This window comes from Ipomoea nil, unplaced genomic scaffold (genome assembly GCF_001879475.1).
Source record: "Ipomoea nil cultivar Tokyo-kokei standard unplaced genomic scaffold, Asagao_1.1 scaffold3321, whole genome shotgun sequence".
Classification (NCBI taxonomy): domain Eukaryota; kingdom Viridiplantae; phylum Streptophyta; class Magnoliopsida; order Solanales; family Convolvulaceae; genus Ipomoea; species Ipomoea nil.
The window spans coordinates 2,112,035-2,127,500 of NW_017619749.1; the positions used below are offsets into that span (position 1 = coordinate 2,112,035).

General features: G+C 34.2%; 1 protein-coding gene across 4 annotated transcripts; it reads left to right on the top strand.

Moving 5' to 3' along the window:
- The first annotated feature begins 10,128 nt into the window (after positions 1-10,128).
- Positions 10,129-15,308, top strand: LOC109169866 (QWRF motif-containing protein 2-like). 4 transcript variants are annotated; one of them, XM_019318757.1, is made up of 7 exons: positions 10,129-10,584; positions 10,668-12,098; positions 12,731-12,850; positions 13,109-13,225; positions 13,356-13,445; positions 14,496-14,603; positions 14,875-15,203. In XM_019318757.1, the coding sequence occupies exons 2-7, from the start codon at positions 10,719-10,721 to the stop codon at positions 14,920-14,922; spliced, it is 1,863 nt and encodes a 620-aa protein (XP_019174302.1). In that variant the 5' UTR covers positions 10,129-10,584; positions 10,668-10,718; the 3' UTR covers positions 14,923-15,203. The 4 variants fall into 4 exon arrangements, with proteins under 4 accessions (XP_019174302.1, XP_019174300.1, XP_019174301.1 ...); XM_019318755.1 differs by having other exon boundaries at positions 10,129-10,562; XM_019318756.1 differs by having other exon boundaries at positions 10,130-10,584; positions 10,662-12,098.
- Positions 15,309-15,466: the final 158 nt, after the last annotated feature.

Sequence of the window (15,466 nt, forward strand, 5' to 3'; positions counted from 1 at the left end):
CCAGCCTAGTCCGTTTCGGATATGGAAAGAGCTCAGGCAACTGGGCCATTCGTATTATCAATTGGGCCATCAAATTAGCTTATTCTCCTAAAGAAAAGCCTCTAAGCTTTAGAACACAAGACCGAGATAATCGACGAGGCCCACAACACGCAGGTCGCAGACTTGAGGTTTCTATCCACTCTAGCTAGTAGCCAATCGTTATATTGTGCACCGTCGTATCCAAAACAACGTCGCTTTTATGTTAAGAGTTTATGTGTATTCTGTCAAGAGTTTAAATGTATTATGTTAGATTATGTGTATTATGTTATGAATTTATGTGTATTCTACTATACAATTATGTATATTCAAAACATAATTGTTTTTTTAGAAGTTAACGACAGAAAAGCGAAACGGAATTTCTAAAAAAAAAAAACAGATACAAAACGACGTCGTTTTGGCCAAGACGCACAATTTATTGTGCGCCCTGGTGCATGATATAATTTGGCGCTAGTAGCTAGTACTCGGCAAATTATTATGTAGACCCTGGGTCTATCTTGCAAGATGGACCCGATTTCAAAATACACAATTTACATACTGAATGTTCACAATTTTGTAAAAGATAAATTGTGAACATTAAGTATGTAAATTGTGCATAACTATTGCTAGTACTCTACACCAAACATACATTAGCCACTATTCAAGGGTGTATCACAAAGACTCGAAGAGGTAAACCATTCAAGTTTGCTATCTCTAATAGTCAAACATATAATCTTGTGGTTATCCGACTTGATGAATTATTTGGTTGGATTGCCCCACCAGACATAAATGTATAAAGCTACAAAAATAATAAGTTTTCACCAAAATCTGTTGTGATATGAACAATACAATTATTTTTATTAATGGGTTATTATGAATAGGCCGACTAACCCCACCTAACATTAAAAGATGAATCTATATATGTTGTTACATTATATATTATATGATGGAAAAATTTTGACAATTAAGAAAGTTAAACAACTTTACTTGGCTGACCAAAATGAGCGACGGTTGGATTCTTAATCATTATTTAATATAATATAATGAAAGGGCCCACAGTATGCCAGGTGTCAGGTAATTATGAAGTTGACGTCAGCAAGGCATTGAGTCCCTCACCACCATTAGTGAGGAAGTTCATTCCCAATCCCTCACCACCACCCCAAATAGAAGACGAAAGCAGCATTCTGTTGTCTTGTCTCTCGCTCTCCCCCTTTTCCTCCTCTCTTTCTCTCTGCTATGCGCATAAACATACAATTACTCCATAACTGAATTTATCAGAAAAGGTTATAGGAGAGGCGAGGGGCGTAGAATATAATATAATATAATAATAGTACGTGATACTATTTGCAGCTATGGGGTTGTTGAGAAAGATGAGGAAAGTTTGGACCAGAGTTGCTAAGCGTCTCCACATTCGCAAAACCGGTCCGTCCGTCTTCCCCATCATTCTTTCTTTTCCTGCATTTTCTTTTCTGGATTTGGTAATAATCAGGAATAAATTAACACATAATAAGGCTTTGTCTTCATTATGTGGGCAGACAAAACAACCTTTTACATAATTACGACAAGAAAATATGAACAAATGGCACGTTTGGATGTTTCCTTTTGTATCTGCAAATCTGCACAGCTTTTAATTTGATGCGAAGAAATTAAAAAAATGTTTGCAGGGTTGGGAAAGCTAGACCGAGAAGTGAGGACGTGCGAGTACGAGGATGTCCATATCTTGTGGGATCTGCTGAAGAAGAACGACGAGGAATTAAAAAGGATGAAGGGTTGTCATCACGGAAAGGACGAAGAAGGGTCTTTGGGCACCGCGAACTGGGGAAATTGCGCTCCGTTCCTTCACCACCGCAACGTGTGATTTTCACCGTCGTCCTCAACCTGATCTTGTGAATGTGATCTGTGATCTCTGGGATGCATGCATGTGAGCTTGCTTGTAATCGTGTGTTTTGTATATAACGTACGACATGTTTTAGTGCATTAGCACCTAGGGTTTAGCCTGGGTGGCACTTCATACTCATATATATATATGAGGACCTCGTACGTACGTGCAAACTCACATGCATGGCATTATATTGATGTTTTTATTAGTTTGTATGTTAGGCTTTTGTGGGTGTCGGAGTTCATGCTCCGGTCCCCAAAACATCCATTCTCAAACTAACGCCTGCTGGTCGGAGTGCTGGTATGCTTAGCTCATTGTAAACAAATTTTATTTGAGAATTGGATTGAAATAAAATTGCCACTGGATTCATTCAACCATTTGCTTCAATCCGTTTAAATTTTCCATTGATTTTTTTTTTTTTTTGAAAGAAATCCATTGAGAGTGTGTTTTGAAACCTGAAAATTTTTCGGGCTTCCATTGTTTGGATGTGCTGGAAAATTAAGTTAACGGAAATCATTTTGGATGACTTTGGAAAATATGTTGTTTTGGATGAAAATGACACCCTTTTTTTTAAAGTCATTTTCCAACTTTTACACCAACATCACACCACCACTAACACCATCAACACCGTACCACCGCCACCAGTACGTACAAGACCACACTACCACCACCACCCCCACCGCCACTACACCACCATCACCGCCACCACCGCCATACCACCACCAATTATTATTGTTTTTATTATTATTATTATTGGTTTTGTTGTTGTTGTTATTTTGAATTACAAAACTTTGATGGGTTATTTTGATATCTTATTAGTTATTTTTTATTATATTTAAAATTGTTATATATTATTATACGTGTTGTAATATTTTAAATAAAATAATTAAAATGTTTAATTATACAATTATACTCATTTTTCAAAAAATGAACCAAACACACCAAGATTGTTTTTCAGAATGCAACCAAATTCCAAAAATGAAAATATTTTTTAGAAAATGACTCATTTTTCAAAAGTTATTTTCCTACTTTCAAAACGGACTCTAAATATTTTTAAATTTTCAATATACCAGGCCATTTGAAACCCACATTGTAACCCTAATTGGTGGTAAATGCCAATAAAGAAGTAAATCATTAATTATATGTTGCCCGTGATTGGCTGGCTCAAACCAACGCTTGTATGTCAAAGCCTTTCTCCTAGTTAAACTATATAATCACTTTCTTAATTGATCGAAACTTTAATTTCACGATTAAAACATTTGGTTAAGTATCTCATGAGAGTTGGATAGTTAGATTTTGTTTTAAATGTCACTTTCAACTTAAGATACTAGTTTCAATTAGATCTTATTGTTATTTCGACCTATTTATTGACAAACAAAAAATTAAAGGAAATTATATTGTTGGTAATTATAATTATAATTATACTTACTTTTAGGCTAATTCGGTTTGCATCAAGCGCGCAACAGATAACCTCTAAGCTATACAATAAACTCTTTCTGAAAAAGGTATTTTATATATAATGTTGCATATCCACTTTCTTTCTCAATGCGAGACACAGACTACTTACAAGTCTTTCCACCTACATTTTTCAGCTTAAATGGATCTGTTTTTAGAATCAATATTATTCATTCATTATCCATTTTGAGCATACAATATACTCGTACCACAAAATAGCGACATAAAATGTCATTTTATGTTATTTTTTTCAACATAATCTCATTCAATTCAAATTTTAAATGAATAAGTTATGTGTGATACCGTCTCCTATTAACTTAGACTTATAATACGGAGTACTTTTCTTTTTTGGATAAAATGTAATCTTTTTTTTTTTTTTTGTAAAATTTTATGTGAGATGATTTTATACAAGATATATTCATTTCCCAAAAGGCAAGACAACAGCACATATATATGACTGGGAGCATATTTGGTTTGTGACTCGTGGAGACTCAACCATATGAGATCAATTCAAGTTGTCTCCAATAATAGACCGTGTTAGAAAGTATGTATTAATTGAATTCTCAAATTTTACTTCTTATTTTTATTTTCTCACTCTAAATTTTGATATTGACATTTTTTTGAGACCTACAATTAAGATAAAAAAATAATTTATTATCTCATGTCACATTATTATGGAATAAAAATGAGAAAGTAAAAATTAAAAGTCAATATAGTAAAACTTGGTGTAACTTGACCACTCTTTTCTTTAATTGCATGTGTTTTTTTCATTTATGTTTTTTTTTTTTTGTGAGAAAAAATTATCTTTTAAAAATTATACAGTTCATAAAATATTATATTTTCTATTTTTTTTTGAAAGCCATTTTCTCAATTTGTTGAAGCACACACAGAGTCAACTGTTCACTGAACCTCAATCTTATAACTTCCGAAAAGTAACTACATGCTATCTAAGAGAAGGTGCTTGGTCAAACATCACTACTTCATCAGTTCCATCAAAACATCAAATACTTTTTAAAGTATATATATTGATTCGAATCAATTAAGTGATGAACATTGAACAACCCAAACATATATGGATCTTCTATATATCCGATCCGGATATCTCATGCATTAGATACTAACAGGTTCCATCCCCAACAAATTGGATTTGGACTTTGATTTGATCTTACGTTAAAATTAAACTTCATACATATATATATTTCCGATTTCCGATCTCCACTCAGTAAGGTAACGGATCATATCTCAACAAGCTAAGCATATATAGAAGCAGCCCACATGAATTTGAGTTATGAAGTGAACTAACACCGCCGCATCGGGGACCAGAAATGGCTGCTGAGAAATAAATTAAAGGAGATGGAGCCATCCCCAGTACACTACAGGTGTATTGCTGATTTACAAAAATAAAGGTACAAGAATGTTCCTATGGTGTCAGTTCCCCGCGACACTCGGGCCTCGTTTTACTTAAAGATGCACATCAGCACATGCAATGAAAAGAGTGGGGGAAAAAGAGAGAAAGAGAGAGAGAGAGAGAGAGAAAGGGTGACCTGATTCGACCGCCATTGCCATATATGGTCCATTATAGTTGAGCTTTTGAGCTTTTTATCTTTCGTGTAGTACTCCACTAGTGCGTGAATCAAGCTAAGTGACTTAAACTTGATACTTATGAGATCGATGATGCTTTGCAGACCCCATGACAGTGATCTATCATTTCATTATATATATATATTATATCGAATTCCATATGATATTATAATTAAGTTAATTAGTAATAACAACAACATTTGCAATCTTGTTGATTTAAACCTGTTAGTTATTTACAATATAGACTAGTTCATTTATTTATGCATGTCTTTTTATTAACTAGAGTTACTGGATTTATCAGTACATGCCTAAGTAATGGTGTGTTTTCTTAATTAAAAAAAAAAAAAAATCATTAGCAGCTTATAGCCTTATACATATGTTATGACCTTGTACCATGATGCCGTACGTCGTAATGTCGTGGTTGATTTTGTTTGGGTCGTTTTCGTTTTCTTGTCTGGGATTTTATTTGTCAGTTTATAACACATATGGTAAAAACTAAACGCCATTTTCAAGTTTAATTATTGATCTGTTCTGTGTCAACACCTAATTACAATAGTAAATTGGGCTAAAATTAATATTGAGGATATTTTTAGTGTAAAATTTAGAAGAATTGCCTATATATAAGAGAATTTTCTATATTGGCAAAAGAATATTACAATAATAAAAGTTATAATATAACTCTCTATCTCTCTAAGATACTTTGTTACGCTAAGTTTTGCTGTCTAATGGGATGATGAGATATCTTACCATGCAAAGGGTTTGCCTATTTAAGCGTAGATTTGTGTGCCTAGAGATTTACAATTCTTGTTGTAAACATTTAATGCAAACGTACTCCACATCTGACTTTATTCTTTACAAATCTAACTCATTAAATACAAATCTACTCCACATTTGACTTTATTCTTCATATTTTGCCGTTGTTATTATTATTATTATTATTATTATTATTATTATTATTACAAAATTGATCTCTTTGATCATATCAATAAAACAGTTACTCTAATCTCAAATTAATCGATATAACTCGTGAAAACTATACTAAAATATTAAAGAAATAGCGAGAGAAGTTATTAAACGTGGGGCCATGAAGCCATAAGACCAGCAAGACATAGACGATAGAAAAAGCAAAGCAATGGGGGATTAATGGGGTGGAAAAGCAAGCCAGAAAGAAATTAAAGTGATGGAGTGGGAGGGGGGTAGGGGACTAATAATTAATGTGACCACCAAGCAATATTTATAATGTGTGGGCTTACATAGCATATGAGTGACATGATATCCTCCATGTACTATGTGCCTTCTCCTTTAGGCTGGAAAGTTGGTTTTCAGTTTTCTCCATCTCTATCATATCTCCACCCCTTTTCTTTTTCTCTTGGCAATGCAACAGTTCCTTTGCTCTGATATTTGTGTCAAATTAGGTTGTACATAAATTGTTTCATTAATATATGGGGGATTGAGTGAAGTGATTATCTTTTTCCTTAATATAATTTAAGTAGTACAAAATAGAGAACAAATTAAAAGAAAGTGTAAGAGATAATATTAAAAAAAAATCAAAGGTGTAATATATATATATATATATATATATATATATATATATATATATATATATATATATATATATATATAAAGATCAGACGTAGTATTTGTAAATATTTTTCATTTTAAAAAGTGTATTTCTTAAAAATTAAACATTAAATTTTCGATCACTCAAAAGTGGTCAGAAATCCATAATTTTTATTAGAAACGGGTGTTCTGGTGTACTTTTGGCATTCACAAACGTCCTTAGCTAGGGAGGTGATCGCGGAAATTTTCACTAGATTTAAAAACAAATATTATTAGAACAATTTAAAAAATTATTATACTTTTTCAGCTGCTTTTTCGGTGATCGAAACATCACATATTTAGCAATGGTGTTTTAATTTCTTTATAGTCATATAAAACAACCTTAAAACCTTCTATGGTCATGTAAATATACATAAACTTATGAAAAAAAAAAACGTATTTAAAATGAGAAAATAGTTCCTCTCTTAAAAGTTTTCGTGCATCATATGATATAATGATATGTATTTATTATTTACACTTGGGAGAAAATTAAAATGATTACCAACAACCGTGATGAACTGTTGCTTTAATTAATTTGACAAAGCTAGTTAGCCAAGTCATCATCATCATGCCTCTTTAAAATGGTGGGTTCATATTCCCCATCTCTTACTCCCATTCTTGGACGGAAAGGCTTAAAAAGCGTGTTGGAATATGATTGAAAACACAAGAAACTATAATTGGGGTTTCCCTAGCTTCTTAATTAATATTAATTACATTGATGCATAATTATTTGTTACGATATATAGAAGTCCCAATATTATAGGCCAATGTTTTGATTAATTGTATTTTGGAGGATGAAATTTTGTTTATACACTATTGAGAAGGTGAATTATATAAATCTCATTCTTATGTAATAAGACACAAACTATACCAGAATCATACAAGAGAGGACACAAACCTCACACATGAAATATAATGATCTAAATTGTAATAAGAATATACCATGTGTGACGGGCTTGACCGATAGTATTTTATCAAGAATCAAACACATGGCTTTAATTTGTGGTTTGAGAATTATGTTCCTCCACTCAGTCATTCTTTTAGGGTACAACCCTAAGGGCCCCCCACACCCAACTGAACATGAACTTTGAGAGATTGCTCCCACACTGCCGCTAGTGAGACTCGATCCCTAGTCATTCTTCCAAAGTTTCACCTCTATGACCAGTTGAACTACCCATGCGGGCTTATTAAATCCTACATTATTAGTATGTATCGTTACAGTTATGTGTATGAATTTGTTGATTAAAATTACTTGCTATAGAAGGAATGAATATTTTGATGTGGTCCTTCGAAACACACATGCATTATTGGTAATTTGATGTAGAGTAATATATTTGTAAGTGTGATTAACTTTTAAGTCTTTGTCGAGGGTTGGCATATTATGTTGAACAATTATTATAAATATGTTAAATTGTAGTCATTAAAAAAAAATCAAGTTTTCGTCGCCTAAAAAAATGATTATAATTATAATAAATCTCTTAAATTATGGTGATATTAATAATAATAACAATAATAATGAACAAAATTGAAGGCAATTAATTTAGGTTGAGTGTAAAACAGTTTTGTATTGGTTGTTTTAGGTGGAAGTAAGCTAATATAATGAAAGAGAAAGTGACATAGTACAGCTATTGCTTGCTACGTTACCACCATTTTCACTTTCAAAAGCTTGAAGAAAAGTTGGTCAGCCTAAAGCGGCAGTTATAATTGATTAGTTGGCGCTAATAACTCTGCTAATTCAATTAAGTTATGTTGTTATGTCTTGACTTACCACTAAATTAATTAATCAATTCAAAATAAGCTTATACATTTTATGTTATTAATAAATACATGATTCACATTTGGAGACATGTAAATCAATATAATTCACTAATTAAAACACACCTGTAATTTATATCATTCATTTTCTATGACTTTAGCCTTAAGTTTCATAGATTTTTTTTAATGGTAAAGGTTGACATTTATAAGTTGTGTTATTATGAATTGATTTGCCTTCCAATCTCCATCATCAATTCCTAAATTGTGGCTTCGTGGATCTCAAGTGTAAATATGTACTCCAAAATTTTTTTGAAAGCATATGTACTCCAAATATTAAACGCTATATTCAATTTAATTACTATTATTTATCTTACATCATTTAATGCTTTATTAAGCCATTGTCCTTAACTCCTTATGGATTTACTTAATTTAATTTTTTTTTCCCTGTTGATCAATTTTGTTAGTATGTGTATGCTATGACTTTATTTGGTAAAATTTATAGTTTATTTTAAGGTACAAACAAGATATAAATTCTATATGCTATAAAATATATAGAGCTTTTATGTAACGTTTCAAAATAAACTAGTAACTACTAATTTTTAAGTTTTTAACTTTAAAGTACATATGCCAATTAGAGCCTAATAGAAAACTAATGATATATTCTCTAAGTGAGGAAGATGATTTTATTTTGGCGAAAGGAGACATCATGGATGGAATGCGGGATAGATTTTACAAATGTCATGTTAAATATCATACAATAATGAAGAAAGAGGAACCACTAAAGTATAATGATCGTTAAGTTCGCTATTAATATATTATTATTACTAGTAATTCACCCGTGTGATGCACGGAAAAAAAATTATGCTATTATAAATATAAATAAAAAATAAAAAAATTAAAATATTTTAAATTATTTAATATAATAATATTTTTGAGCTTCCATTGGTCAAGTATTTATTATTTTTATAGAATACAAAATTACAATTAAAATTAAAATTAAAATTTTGTATGGTTAATATAGTATCTAATTATGTGCATATTCAAATAAACTTATAGAGAGAATTTACATAATTACATTGATTTATTCTTAATTGTATTTCATCTATTATAATTTTCACAATACGAATAATAACTAAGATAATTACATTTGGAAAGCAAATTTCAAATTTTGTATGTGTAAATTTAAATTCTAATTGAACACATTTTTTATATAATTATATAATATATAACTATTTTATTATATGATTATATAATATATAGTTATTTTATTTTTTAAATGTTGTGTTTTTTTTTTTATATAATAAAGGATGTTGTGGCATTAATTGTAACATTAATTATTTCCCAAACCATATAGCTTTATTATATAAAGGATTATTATTTATTTTGTGATTATACTGGACATTGAAGAGAGACTATATTCATTAATATCTAATAAAAATAAATATTTTTTATTACTATATCTGAAAGTGAACTTATAAAGGAAAAATAGTATTTTTCTTGTATATAATGATAGATCATTTCTTTGCTGGGTTTGGAGTTAATGGATTTGTTAATCAACTGCACAACGTTTTAATGATCCAATAAGTATATCCTTAAACTTATTTTATGTTCCAAAGTTGTGCACGTTTGGAGGAATTAAACTAGTCAAACAAACAAACATTTCCTGAGCCGAGATTAAAGTATCGTTTTTAGTTTGTCATTAACGTAACGTCTCTCCGAAGATTCACAGTATTAAAAAAAAATATTAAAAAACATTTCTCTTTAACTCCTTCACGGCTTCACCGGTCTGAATCGCTCTCCCACTTTTCGTAGGCGCCATGGTAGCGTACAGATGCCAATCCCTCGTCTCTACGCACTCTCTCCTCCACGTATCCTGCACGCCCACCGAATTTACAGGACTTTACCAATTCAAGCGAGTATAATTCTTATCCCTACTCTCGACCGTACGCTTTTCGGTCTAAGTTTCCCGTTATTACCAGGTGAGGGTGCAACCTTTTTGCGGGACGGTACACTTCGCACTGCAGCAGTAACGGCTCTGAAAACTTTACCATTTTTAACTCCGTTACCGTTTGTCCCGCACACGACAGTTATACTCCTGAATCTTAACCTCACGGCCCCTCTACAGCTCCACCAATACCCCGTCGCTTTCTTCCTTCGCTCCTCCGCGTATTTTTTCCGCCGGCCGCGCGTAACGGTCATATTTCCGGTGTCGTTTCTCGCTCTAGAACTAGTCAACTACCCTCTATCTCTCTGAATATACCTACAGTTTTACATTTATGTATGTATATATTCATTTAATGGTATGCTTGATCCTCTTCATATACACTTCATAATTGTTTAATAATTTGAGCTTTAAAATTTGCATATATTTTTTGAGATTAAGGTTTCAGAGACGGGAAGGCAGTGAGAGAGATGTGAAGATTGAGCGAGTAGAATGGTGACTGCTGTGTCGACGACGACTAAAACGCCAAACCCTAAGGTGAATTATCAGAGTCCGAAGAGGCAGCCATTGTCGCCGTCCGAAGCTGCGAATGGACCTACGAGAAGGCCGAAATCCAGAGAGGTTACTTCACGGTACTTGTCGAGTTCATCATCAACCGTTTCGACTTCAACTACGTCATCATCCAACTCCTCCGGTTCCTATTCGTCGCCGGCCTACTCCATTTCGTCAAGGCGGAGTCAATCGCCGGCAGTGACGAGGACGGCGAGACCGGCTGTGACGCCGATTCAGAATTCGGCTTCAGCTAAGCGGCCGCAGTCGGCGGAAAGGCGTAGGCCGGCTACGCCGGTGAGGGCGGAGATGTCTGCAGCGACGAAGCTGCTGCTAACGACGTCTACAAAAAGTTTGTCAGTTTCATTTCAGAGAGAATCCTTCTCGCTGCCAGTTAGTAAGGCTAAGCCTGTGAATAATCTGAGCAGTGTGAGGAGAGGCACACCGGAGAGGAGGCTAACGGTACAGTCGTCTCCGGCTAAGGATCGATTTGGTAATGCGAAGCCTAGTGATCAGCAGAGGTGGCCTGGAAGGTTAAAGCCAAGTTCAACCTTTTTAACTCGAAGCTTGGATTTAGGTAATGATCGAGCCGAATTTGGATCCAGAGGTGGAGTTCCACTATTTCATGAGAGTAATCAAGTTAAAATTCAGGCCAAATCGAAAGATGAAATTCTCAATGTTAAGCCACAGAGGAAGGTTAATTCAAGTTTGGTCTGTGGAACACCTATGTGTGTGGATGCTGAAGCTTCAGATAGTGAAAGTATTTCTTCAGGGAGTGCTTCAAGTGGGCAGGAAGGTGGTTCTGTAGCTCATTTAATCGGAGGTCTGCGCCGTAAAGTTGTGCCAGCAAGGTTTTGGCAAGAGGCTAATAACAGGATTCTGCTGGTGCCAGAGCAAAGTTCGCCAGTATCAAAAAATGATGGATATAAGACAATGTCTCCTTCAAAGCAAATTGGTAATAAGAAAATTTTAAATGACAGGCCAATATCCTCACCTACCAGTAGAGGAGTTTCATCTCCTCTTCGAGGTGGTCTGAGATCACCATCTCCAAGTAAGGCATTGTCTGTGTCGACTAATTCTCCACTAAGGGGGATGCCAAGTCCAACTAGAACAAGAAATGGTTCTGTTACTACAATGACTAATAATTTGAGTAGTCCACCTTCAATTTTAAGCTTTGCTGCTGAAGTCAGGAAAGGGAAGGTTGGGGAGAACCGAGTTGCTGATGCACATGAGTTTAGGCTATTGTATAATCGGCACCTGCAATGGTGCTTTGTCAATGCAAGAGCAGAGGTAGCCTGCTTTGTGCGAACAGAAACGGCAGAGGTAAGCTCTAAAACTTGCCATAATTTATATAGAAGTTGCTTTGTTAGGCCTGAAGTACATGTTAGCAGTTGCTTTGATGATAAAAGAATTTCTGTTAAGTAGTTAGGGGAATTCTGATCAGCTGTTTGCCACTAATATGGAGTGGAAATTTGACATCAAAGGAAAATAATGAGGGTTGTGGGGGGTTTTTGGGCCAGCAGGCAGCAGCAGTTGCAGGTGATTGATGCCTGTCCTCTAACCAGTTTCCATTTTATAAGGTGGAGGGTGGATAAATCATGGCCTTCACACAACGGAAAAGAGGATTCAGATGATAAGTTTTACATATGGGGAACCTGGATGATACACTTAATCTAGACCAAATTAAAGTTTCATTATTGTATGGAAAAGCCATTGCAAATTGGAACTTGATAAATTAGAGGGAATAACTAGTTGTTAAATTAAGCTATTTTAGTGAAGCAAATTTCCTTTTTAGAGTAACAAGTTGCTCTTGAGTTGCATGATTATGTTTTGGGTTGCAACCCAAAACAGATACCATTTGGTGGATGCATTTTGTAATGGTATCTTTTTTTTATTAACTTCAATTTGATGGTTAATCTTTCCCTTTGATCTCACTTTTTTATTATTTGCACCAGAGGAACCTATACAATGCATTGTTGGCCACTTCGAAGTTACGCCAGTCTGTTAAATCCAAAAGAACAGAACTGCTTTTATTGAAGCAAAATTTGAAGTTGTATTCCATCTTCAAGCGACAAGTAAGACTGATTTCTATTCCATTTATTCCCACATTAAAAATCATTCTGATCATGTATAATTCTAAACTGAAATAATTCTACAAGAACACATCTTTCTATGCAATTTGCTTCTAAAAAGGAACAAAAAACCTGCATTTCAATGGACTAGTGGACTATTTTTATGTAAGAAAGGATTGGTATATTGGCATGAATTTCTCTATTGATGCTCCTAGCATGGCAGACCTTTACTAATGATCGTATTCTATGTGTTGAATACAGGTGCCTTGTTTGGAAAGTTGGGATCTCATTGATGGAGAGCACTGCAGTTCCTTGTCAGCTGCTATATGCGCTCTGGAGGCTAGCACTATACGCCTACCGGTTGTTAGTGGTGCTAGGGTATAGTTTTTGTTTTTTTCTCTTTGTGCTTTTGTCAAAGGAATTTTACATCTTGAATTCCTGCCATGCCAATAATCTCAAAAAAGGACATACGAGAAACTAATTCTTCCTTGATTTTATCCATTTGCAGGCAGATATTCAAAAGATTAAAGATGCTATTTGTTCAACTGTTGATGTGATGCAGGCAATGGCGTCCTCAATATGCTCTCTGCTACCTAAGGTTATTCCTTTCTTAAAATGAACAAATGATGAATGGACTTTCTCGACTCCCTTTGTGAAAGTGTGTTGGGAATTTTTATTTTATTTCATTGCCTTTATTTCCTCAGTGCTGAAGTGTAGTCAAGGTAGCCATTCTGTTCTATACTAAGATTCGGAACCCTAGTGAATAGAACTGGGCACTAAGAGAGGACTCAAATGACTTTTGGTTGTTGAGTGTGTTTCCTAGTTTATCAAGTTTCTATGGACCCCCCCGTGTATATTAGCCGTATCCCAACTAGTTAACTAGATTAGCATTAATGCTCAGTTCAGTTGATTTAATAGACCTTGTTGTCATGCTTGAATTTAAATATACTGATCAGGATCCTAATGTTAAAGATTCCTGTTGAATAAGCCAATATAAGGGGGTCTGAGCCTGCAAAAATATGATTGTAATTTTTAGGCAAAAGAAAAAAGAAAAAAGAAGCAAATAGAAAGGGGCAGAAATTTTATTTTGCATAACAGGGAATTGTGTTAAGATGGACACTTGTAAAATTCAATTCTTGTATTTTCTCTTATCCACTATGGTTTATTTTGAATTTGGAAAGAAAGAAAATGTGTGCTATATCAGCCAGCTTGGTTGGCGTGAGTGGCCATGCACCCGTGTCCCTTAAGAGAGGTCGGGAATTCGAACCCCCTCTTGTATGGAAAAACTAATCTGGCCAGCACTTTGCCCCTTAATTGGGCCGGCCCGGTGCGAACAGGGACTAGTGGTCTGACCAAACAAAAAAAAATGTGTGCTATCTACAAAGCCCTAAAAGTTAAAAGGCACAATGCCACTTGCCTTATTTTTGTTTTGAATTTTCTTAATTCCTGTCTTGTCAAAAGGAGCATTGTTAAATGGTAAGTCTCTAAAAATGAGCAATTTTAGTGTCCATAAATGAAAGAATTGGTTAGAAAAGTAAGTGTTGAAACTTTTATACTTTTGCAAGCATAAGCCAAGCTATACCTTGGTGGTGGTATCTCTCCCTAAGCTAGATTACAAGTCTGATTCATGGTAATCATGTGTAAACAGGTTGAACAGGCAAATTCATTGGTGTATGAGCTGTCTAATACAGCTGCCCAAGAGCATGCTTCACTTGATCAATGTAAAGATCTCTTGTCCAAGGTGGCAGCAATCCAGGTACCCACGAAATTCACTCCCATAGTATGTAAAGCTTTCAATTACAAATTGAGTTCTTAATAGGAAAAGGTAAAATTGCAGTGATCTTTTTCCCCACCCATTATATGTGTTAAGCTTTCAATTACAGTTTGCAAATTGACTTTTTAAGAGGAAAAAGTAAAATTGCAATGATCATTTTTCATAATCTTATCCATGGGGGATTTACCAATTGGTACATTTGACATTTTATTACTAAATATGTTTAAAAGAGCTGACATAGTTATATAAACAGGTCAAGCATTGTAGCCTGAGGACGCATCTGTTACAGCTGAAACGCTAATTCATCTAGCTCAACAAGAGAAGTGTAAACCACCACATCTCTCTGACTGCTCACATGATCTTCTAACTTCAACCTACACTCTTTCTTAACCAAGCACTGCTCGGGTGACATCCAAAAGCTGTTTAGTTTATTAGCTAAGGAGTTAACAGTGCCCGGGCACAGGGAATGCTGCTATAAACTGCAATTTGCGTGTGTAGTAGGTAGGAGCTTGCCATTTGATAGTTGACACCATTAGATTTTAACCGATCTTAATTTATAGGCATCCAGAGTATAAGTATATCTGTAAATGTGCATTGTATCCACATCTCTCAATATTTGTCATATTGTGCAAGTGCAACTCTCATGGCATCCCATTTATTTTGTTTTTTGTTTTTTGTTTTTTCTTTTCTTTGTAAGGATGTCATAAATTGTGTGCGCATGATATTGCTTGGGACTGCTAAGATGAGCTTAATCCCCGTGTAATCTGGGCATGATCATGACTACATATATCCTTTGACATGATATGGAAAAGATTGTAAAAATTTTGCTGGCTTGTGGGCTTTTC

Excerpts from the sequence above, each read along its gene's own strand:
- LOC109169866 (XM_019318757.1), top strand. The coding sequence starts at position 10,719 with ATGGTGACTGCTGTGTCGACGACGACTAAAACGCCAAACCCTAAGGTG. Across the intron at positions 12,851-13,108 it reads ATTCCATCTTCAAGCGACAA|GTGCCTTGTTTGGAAAGTTG; the intron begins GTAAGACTGATT and ends TGTTGAATACAG. Across the intron at positions 13,226-13,355 it reads CGGTTGTTAGTGGTGCTAGG|GCAGATATTCAAAAGATTAA; the intron begins GTATAGTTTTTG and ends ATCCATTTGCAG.